Source organism: Leptonychotes weddellii, chromosome 5 (assembly GCF_054177405.1).
Source record: "Leptonychotes weddellii isolate Sample4059 chromosome 5, ASM5417740v2, whole genome shotgun sequence".
NCBI lineage: Eukaryota > Metazoa > Chordata > Mammalia > Carnivora > Phocidae > Leptonychotes > Leptonychotes weddellii.
Window position 1 is genome coordinate 36154741 of NC_138373.1, and position 9379 is coordinate 36164119.

A 9379-nucleotide genomic window follows, 5' to 3' on the forward strand; every position below is an offset into this window, starting at 1 on the left:
GAGGGTTTCTTTCTGGGCTTTCTGTTCACCTCCCCTCGTCCGTCTGTCTGTTTTTATGCCAGTACCACGTGGTTTGGTTACTGTAGCTTTTGTAGTAGGTTTGAAATGAGGAAGTGTGAGTCCTCCAGTTTCTCCTTCTTGTCTTCAGGTTGATTTTGGCTATTTGGGGTCCATTGAGATTCCACATGAATTTTAGGATAGGTTTTCTATATCTGAAAAAGTTTGAGATTTTGGTAGGGATGGCACTGAATCTGTAGATGGCGTTGGGTCCTGCTGACATTTTAACAGTATGATGTCCTCCAATCCACAAACACGGGGTGGGTTTCCATTTGTTCATGTCTTGAATTCCTTTCAGCGGTATTAGGTAATGTTTGTTGTGCAGGCTTTCCCTCCTTGGTTAAGTTAATTCCTACGTATTCTTTGAGCGATTTTAAACAGAGTTGTTTTCATCGTTTCCTTTTGAGATTGTTCATTGTTCCTGTTAGAAATGCAGCTGATTTTATGACTTTGCGTCCTGCTACATTGCGGTATTCATTTGTTCTAAAGAGCTTTGTTCTGGAGTCTTAGGTGTAGAAAACTCTAAAGATCAAACCATATGCAAACAGGTAAGTTTATTCAAGTATGGATCTCTTTTATTTTTTTGCCTGGTTGCCGTGGCTAGAACTTCCTGTACTCTGCTCAGTACAAGTGGTAAAAGTGGGTGCATTCTTGCCTTGTTCCTGATTTTAGAGGAAAAACTTTCAGTGTTTCACTGAGTGTGATGTTTGCTGTGGGTTTTTCATATGTGGCAGTTTCCTTCTATTCCTGTTGAGTGTTTATCATGAAAGGGTGTGTTGCATTTTGTCAGATGCTTTTTCTACATCAGTTGAGATGATCATGTGGGTTTTTTCCTCGTTGTGTTGTTGTGCATATTACAGATCGATTTTCGTATTTTGGATCACTCTTGTGTCACAGGACTATGTCCCACATGGTCCTGGTATAGAATCCTTTTACTGTGCTGCTAATCTTTTGTGGAGGATTCTGTCCCACTGTTCAGAAGGCATCCTGATGTATAGTTTTTGTTCCTTGTAGTGTCTCTGTCTGGCTTTGGTGTCAGGTTATGCTGGATTCACAGAATGAGGTAGGAAGTGTTTCCTATACTACAGTGTTAGGGGAAAGTTTGGGAAGGATTGCTATTGGTCCTTAACTATATGCTAGAATTTAGTAGAGTAGCCAGCAATTCCAGGGCTCTTTTTTTTTTTTTTTAAAGATTTTATTTATTTATTCATGAGAGACAGACAGAGAGAGAGAGAGAAGCAGGCTCCCAAGGAGCAGGGAGCCTGATGCGGGACTCGATTCCAGGACCCTGGGATCATGACCTGAGCCGAAGGCAGACGCTTAACCATCTGAGCCACCCAGGCGCCCCCAGGGCTCTTTTTTATTGAGAGATTTTTATTAGTCATTCAATATGCTTAAATTTCTTTGAGTTAGTCTTGGTAAGTTTTATTCTTCTGGGAATTTGTCCATTTTATCTAGTTCTTAAGTTTTCTAAGACAGAACAGTTAATAGTACTTTCTTAAAATCCTTCATATTTCTGTAGAATCAGTAGTAAGATCCCCACTTTCATTTCTGATTTTAGTAATTTGAGTTCTCGCAGTCCATCTAGTTAAAAGATTTAAAAGTTAATAAAATTGACAAAAAAACAACGTTGGATTTCACGGATTTTCTCTATTGTTTTTATGCTGTTTCATTTATCTCTGCTGTAACCTTTATTGTTTCCCTTAACAAATTTGAGGTATTGGCTGGTGTCCTTTCTCTTCACCTTGTAGGACTCCCCTGAGCATTTCTTAGAGGGCAGGTCACAAGTTCCCTCAGCTTTTGAGTATCTGGGAATTTTAAAATTTATCCCTCATGTTTAGAAGGACAGTTCTGCTGAATATAGGATTCTGCATTGACAGTATTTCTCTTTTGGCACTTTGAAGATATCAGCCCACTGTCTTCTGGCCTCCAGAGTTTCTGATGACGAAGCTGATGGTAACATATTGATCCTTTGCATGTGACAGTTTCTCTTGTAGGCTTCCAGAATTCTCTTTTAACTTGGGCTTTAGAAAGTTTGGAGATAACGTGTCTTGATGTGTGTCTCATTGAGGTCCTCTGACTTGGAATTCCTTGAGCTTCTTGGATATTTATGTTCACATCTTCTATCAGATTGAGAAGTTTTCAGCCATTATCTCCGCACATAATCTCTACCCTGTCTTCTCTCCTTCTGTGAGGTTCCCAGACACTGGACAGTATCCCCCAGTCCCTCAGGTTCTGCTTGGATTTGTCTTCAGAGAATCAGTGTTTCAGTTAATGGACTTTGCAGCTCCAGATTTTCTTTTTGGTTTCTTTTTAATGGTATTTCCATTTTGTTCACACATCATTAACTTTCTCCACATCTCTCTTTAGTTCTTTGAGCATCTTTAAAACAGCTATTAAAGTCTTTAATATCTCTGCTGTTAGGCCCTTTTCAGGGACAGTTGTTTTTTTTTCTTTGAATGTTCCTATTTATATACCTTCATTTTTTTGTTGTTGAGGCTGAACACTGGACATTTGAATCTAATTATGTGGTAACTCTAGAACTCCTTTTCTCCGCCTTTTCAGGTTCGCTGATTTTTGTTTTGGCTGTCTTTGTGCTGAGAATCCGTCTGAGGCACAAACTTAAGGACTTCTCAGGTCTTTTCTGAGCCTCTCCTTGGGCGTGCACACTTTCTAAGCTTCCCCTTCGATGCCCTTAGTTCTGCACATACACAGCGGCCACCATGCGGCTGGAGGTGGGAGGCAGTTGCTACTGTGCTAAGAGCTGAAATTGACCAAAATTAATCAGAATTTACTGTCCCCAACTTCCCCGAGAAATTGGAAGCCTTCAGGAGACTGCAGAGTTCCAGAATAGTTACTTAAGACCGATTCTGTCGATGCAGTTGTCCACATGGGGAGAGATGCGTGGTGCTTCACACCCTGTCATCTTTCCCGAATCCTCTCTTTAGATTTGTATGCTGATGGGAATGAGCAGTAGAGTGAGAAGTTGATGTGCCAGGGACGCTCACACTTGCTGGTGATGGGCTAAATGCCGCGGCTTCCGTGGCCCCCCTGCTCCCGGCTGCTGGGCGTGGTGCATACCACACACTCGGATATTCTTGGCGACAGTCGTGGAAGGCTGAGCCACACGGATCCTGCAGGTCTAACCACGGCCCCGATTTCTCCCCTGCAGTGCTACAACTGTGAGGAGGAGGCCATGTACCACTGCTGCTGGAACACGTCGTACTGCTCCATCAAGTGCCAGCAGGAGCACTGGCACGCCGAGCACAAGCGCACCTGTCGCCGGAAAAGATGAAGGCGGGCTTTCCGGGGGCCTCCGGCGCGCACTCTTCTCAGACACAGCGGTTTTTGTTTCCAAGAAGCCAAAATTGTTTAGAATTTGCTTCCCATTTTGCACCAGCCTTTAAACACTTTTCGTGAAGAAATTTTGCACAGTAGTTTAAATCTTTTGTTAATGCTCCTCCGGAGTTTTTCAGGGGGTAAAAGTAACATCAGTGGAGGGTATTATTTTAAATAAATTTTAATTGAGAATTTGTTGCATTTTCAGCAAATTTTAAAACATTTTTAGGTTTTACAGAGATTTTAACCTTTAACAACAGATCTTTAAAAAAACAACAGGTAAAGACAAGCGAGTTTAACAAAGACACATTTAAAATAGATCTGAATGTAAGAACTACAGAACTGTTTCAGAAATAAAACATACTACCTTGATGTGGAATTTATTTCTTAACCTTGTTGAGCTGGTTTTGTTCAGCTTAATTTACTGTTTAAAGGCATTATCTGTTGGTTATGCCAGTGGGTATATGATTGAATTTAGGGAACAGGGTTGACACAGCAGGTGCTAGTCCTGCATATTTTTTCTTAAATATTTCCCAATTGTGTTTTTCATTATTTCTTTTCAATATATAACTTTTATAACAAATTATTAGCTTTGATCTTGTAGTTTAAAATTGCAGGGAACTGGGGTAATCTTTTACTGAGCTGGATCTTAGAGAAAATGAATATTTAAATTTTAAAGTTTGCACATTTCATCTTTGTCCTAACGTGAGTGCTTGTAACAAGATAAACAAAAAATAAAAAGCCAAAAACTACCTTTATCCATCCGTGAAATTATAGATGAGGCATACAAATTTCTTTAATGCTTCCCTTCCCTCCCCAAGTATCATCTGATTGCCTATTATCTGGTGTCACCTCGTATATTGTAAATTAATACTAAAAGGAAAGAAAGCACTTAAGTTTCACAGAGGCCGTTATGTTTGTAGTAATGGGTCATTGCCTACTAATGAACTCCATCACTGTACACAGAATGAAGAATAATGCATGTTAATTTTCTTGTATTAAAGATGCCGTGATTTGTAAAAAGTCTGTATTTTGCGGAATGTCTGGATTAAGAAGCATTACCAATAGGAATGGATCGATAGTTGAATAATGATTTTTTTATACATAGATATATAAAATTCAGCCAGGAAAACTTAAATTACTTTTTTTTTTAAATCTCACCATTTGTTTTTTCAAAGACTGAGCTTAGACCAAGTCAAATTCCCATTTATCATTTAGTTATTTTTAAAGGTTAGAGAAATAATTTGTAAATATTTATTTAGACCTTTGATATTTATTAAAGCAATTACACACCATGGAAGTGAGAGAATCAGGAGGAAAACCTTTTTAAAAGTTTTCTCCAGGTTTGTCAGGGTCACTCTAAAGATGAAAATGTAACTAAGTCTTCTGTGAAATAATCCTCCATCCAGTCCTGATGCTGTTGAGGTGGTGACACGAGTTAATCGACAAGCTGCTGCCTGGCGGCCCACTCAGCACCGCGCCTGAATAAGGCAGCGACTGGGCGTCTTGTTCCCCTCCCCCCCCATTGCTGTGTGATCGTCAGCGTCGCCATGGTGCCGTGGTCTGACTGAGACGTTGTAACCGAGAACACTTACCTTCTCTGATTGTTTTTCAAGTTTTAAAACTTCGATCCACCCCTATGAGAGCAAGTTATTGTGGAAATATTTTTGGTGTAAAATCATTCCAGAGTATGTACTATTTAACTGATAGCTGCATGAAAGTAAGATTCGTGTTACTTTGGCTTTTTTGTCTCCGTTGACACGGTTGCACATTTCCAAGTTACTACAGCGTGAAAACTGTGTGTTAAAAAAAAAAAAAAAACAAAATTAAAAAAAAGAGATTGTGGCCTGGTTTTGTAAAAGTTTAGGTAAAATTACAACTGATTGTTTTAGGAATCATTATTAAAAATTTTCTGCAAATCATAAAGCTATATCAAGGTGTTGAGCTTAGCCACTATGCACATTGTAATTTACTCATTGTGGCTGTCCAGTTCTATGATGCATTCTGGCATTTTGTAAGCTGCTCTGACTAGCAATATATAGATTCATTTAATGTGTTAACATTGGTTAATAAATGTATTTAAAAAAACTGGCTTTAATAAATTGGTTTGCTATAGGGGAATGGGTGAAACCCGCAAACACAGCCAGATCACATGGTAGTTTACCATCGGTGACTTCAGCTCCTGTGGAGGGTCTTACTCATTCACATAAACATTTGAGTTGACTTTCATCAGCCTTCAAAAGACAAAGTACTTTCACTGTTTTGTGAAAAATTTAGGCCCATTTTCTTAACCCTTATGCTCGGCTGAACACTGACCACATCTTGCAACTCCATCCCATGACGCCCATGTCTGAGAAGGCCGGTGTCACCCCCCAGATCATCACGTGCATGGCTTAGCCCTCACCAGTACCTCGTTCCATGGTTCTCGACTCCGGAAGTTAGGATCGCAGGAGAGCTTGTTAGGGCGTTGCTGGGCCTCACCCCCAGCATCTGCCCTGCTCACCACTTCCCAAGTGCTGGTGACATGGCCATCCCTTCATGAAAAGCCACCTACATTCACAAAATGAGCTGCATAAAATTTTAGTATTTCACAGATTCCTAGGGCCCATCTACAGGCTCCCCACACCCCAGAAGGATCCAGGTCCCTCAGGTTACAAATCCCTAATCCATGGGATTGGACAGGCAGAAGTTTGATGGGCAGGGAGGCAATAGGGGCCTTGTTGACCCTAAATCAGACCCTCTCAGACTCGTGCATGCAGATCACCTGGGAATCCAACTAAAACGCAGAGTCTGACCCGGTAAGTTTGGGGTTGGTGGAGCTGGTGTTCTGCCGTTTCTCATAATCTTCCGAGTGATGTTGATTCTGCTGGCCAAGGGTCACAGCAGAGAGGCAGGGTGTCGACGGGCATGTACATTAACAAAGCTACTGCGCTAAATAAAAACCACAAATAATGCTGTCAGATGAAAACCTTTAATGTCGGGCACATAGGTAATTTTAAATTTTCTAGTAGCCATATTAAAAGGGGCAGGTGACATTCAATATAATACATCTTAATCTAATATGTCCAAAATATTTCAGTATATAATATACCAATTAATGAGACATTTAACATGCTTATTTGGCACCAAGTCTTCAAAATCTAGTTGATAGTTTTAGGCTTTTAGCCATCTCCATCTGGACCAGCCACATTTCATTCACATGTGGTTGATGAGTATCTCAAAAAAGACCTTTGTCTTAAGTAAGGCCCCATCCCTGCCTTACCTGTAGGCAGTACTCATTAAGCAAATGTATATTCGAGAGCCTACTCGATACCCAGCAGCTGACAAGAATTTGCCAGAACCTGAGCTGAGGGGAGGCTCCTCGTCTGTTTCCGAGTCTGAGATTTAGAGTGTGACATTTCAATTAGGCAGCCCTGGAAAGGGATCCGAGGGATTGCTATGGCTCTACATAGGGTTTGAACACTTTTATCCAGTCCAACTTCTTAATCTCACAGTGGAGAGAAAGCTGAGGCCCAGAGCTGCTCAAAGTCGAGACCCATGGTCCCAATATCAGCCCCTTGAAGACTGCAGGTGGCTAAATAAAGTCTTGCAATGGTAACAGTCCCCATGTTCCAGGAACAGGGCAGAGTATAACTGAAGGTGTAGGACATTAAGGGTATTCAGAAGACAGTGTAAACAGCATTAATTTGTTCACTCGTTTAACAAATATTTGATCTACAGCATCTGTATTAGATGCTGAGTATATAATCACGAGGAGAATAGACATTTCCTGTCCCCATAGTTTATGATCTAGTGAAGGCATTCAATACATACAACATTCTACTTAAAAACCAGACTTCAGTGCAATGAGGAAAAAATACAAGACTATAGGATATAGAGAAACCATAAAACTTAGAAGGCAGAAGAATTGGGGAAGGCTTACAAATTTTATCTGTAAGGGTGAGCAGGAGTTGGCTAGAGAAGAAAGGCATCACAGAAGACCCAATATTGATTTGGGGATGACTCATTTTTCTCCTTTCTACTTTTACTATGCATATTATTTTTAAAATCAGGCAGAGTTTGAAAAAAATTCTTTGCTGAAGAGGTCTACGTCGTTAAGGGTCATGGAGAGTAACGAGAGAGATTTGATGTGGTTAAGGAAGCTGAAGGACAGGAAAAGGGGGTGCTGTCATGGCGCTGGAGAATAATGAAGGGTTAACTGCACGGTGACTACAGAAGAGGGGGTGGTATGAGAAGATTAGAGAACCTGCTCTTGAGAAGTTTGTTAATGAAGGGGAAAAGAAAAACATGAGGGAAATTATGTTCAGGAGAAGAAGAGGAACACAAGACTGGCATCAGCATCATGGTGAGTGAGATGTTCAACATAGAATCAGATATCTATGCACCAACCAAAGTGCCTTTATGGTTGCTGTGGGATCCAGCAGCATGTGCCCAGAAGAGTCTCATCCACCTGTGCATTTGGTAACAGGCAGACACACTTCCCTATGGGCTGTGGAACCAGTGGAGCAAAGAGCCTGCCCTAAGCCTTCTTGCCACATTCGCAAAAACACCTGGAGAGTGTTGACCTGGCCAGATACCTCCAGAAAACAGAGACTGCAGAAATCCAGGAACCCTGGAAGCATTTTGGTTCTCTGCTTTGCACCCCCAAGGAAAGACCGCACAGGGCTGACTGGCAGCTGCAGTGACCTCTGTGCTGCAGAGGAGGAGAGCGGTCAGGAGACCCTGGCCACCCCAGTGGTGTAGGATGCAGCTGCCGAACCTACAGTCCCCAAGTGGGACCTCCATGGCTGGCAGGAGGAGGAGAGGAGGACAGGCGCAGAGAAGAATATTGAAGGGTGGTGAGCAGATGCAGTTCCTGATGACTGCACTCAGCAAGAGGTCCACCGGCAGCCTCTGGGAGCACAACACATGGGGGCCTCTGCACCAGCTACAGGGCATCCCCAATTCCCCAGAGCAAAACCCACACAACCCTGGGCTCTGCAGCTGCTCCTTGTGCTCCTTGGTAGAGCAGGCAGAGCGAGCTCTGAGATCAGAAAGGAGCCAGGATCTGGGACAAGGGAGAAACCGCAAACATTGCACTGCCTTCTGGAAAAGAGGAGAGAGGTTTCTAGTAGCCAGTCAGCCGAATTGTAAGAACCAAAGAAGACATAAAGCTTAAGAATTCTGCCACGGAGAACAAGAAGACTGGAAGAGGTGTTCCCATCCAAAGACAAAGATGACCCAGTTAATAACAGCAACAACTAGAATACTGAAGGCAACTAACAAAGATTTAAGGAGGTGTCTGCTTCTTCAAAAAATGCAAGAACAACAATGCAAAAAATATAAGGAACATGAAAAAAAAATCAAGAAAACATCACCATCAAAAGATAATTCTCCAATAACCAAGCTTAAAAGCATGGAATTTTCCAACCTAGTTAATAATTAAAAATAGCGGGCGCCTGGGTGGCTCAGTTGGTTAAGCGACTGCCTTCGGCTCAGGTCATGATCCTGGAGTCCCTGGATCGAGTCCCGCATCGGGCTCCCTGCTCGGCAGGGGGTCTGCTTCTCCCTCTGACCCTCCCCCCCTCATGTGCTCTCTCTCATTCTCTCTCTCTCTCAAATAAGTAAATAAAATCTTTAAAAAAAATAATTAAAAATAGCTGTTTTGAAGAAACTCAAAGAGCTATAAGAAAACTCAGGAAAACAATTCAATGAGACAGAAATCACAAAAAAGAACCAAGTAGAAATTGTGGCATTGGAGAACTCCACACATGAAATGAAAAAAATGCAATAGGGCACATCCTCAGTAGAGCAAATGGAAGACAGAATGAGTCAGAGGATCAGGGATTCTGAAATAACCCAATTAGTGGAGAACAAAGAAAACAGTGAAAAAGACTGAAGAAAGCCTATGTGAACTCTGGGATTCAATCAGAACAATATTAGAATTCGGGTTCCAGAAGAAGAAGAAAGGGAGGAAGGGGCAGGAAATTTATTTGAAGAAATG

General features: G+C 41.7%; 1 protein-coding gene across 14 annotated transcripts in view; it reads left to right on the forward strand.

Annotated features, from left to right (window-relative positions):
• Positions 1-5315, forward strand: part of ZMYND11 (zinc finger MYND-type containing 11) — a 130634-nt gene extending 125319 nt beyond the window's left edge. For all 14 annotated transcript variants that reach the window (XM_081820481.1, XM_081820487.1, XM_081820486.1 and 11 more), the window contains one exon: positions 3230-5315. In XM_081820481.1, the coding sequence (XP_081676607.1) occupies positions 3230-3352 (123 nt within the window). In that variant the 3' untranslated portion in view covers positions 3353-5315. The remainder of the gene's footprint in view (positions 1-3229) is intronic.
• Positions 5316-9379: the final 4064 nt, after the last annotated feature.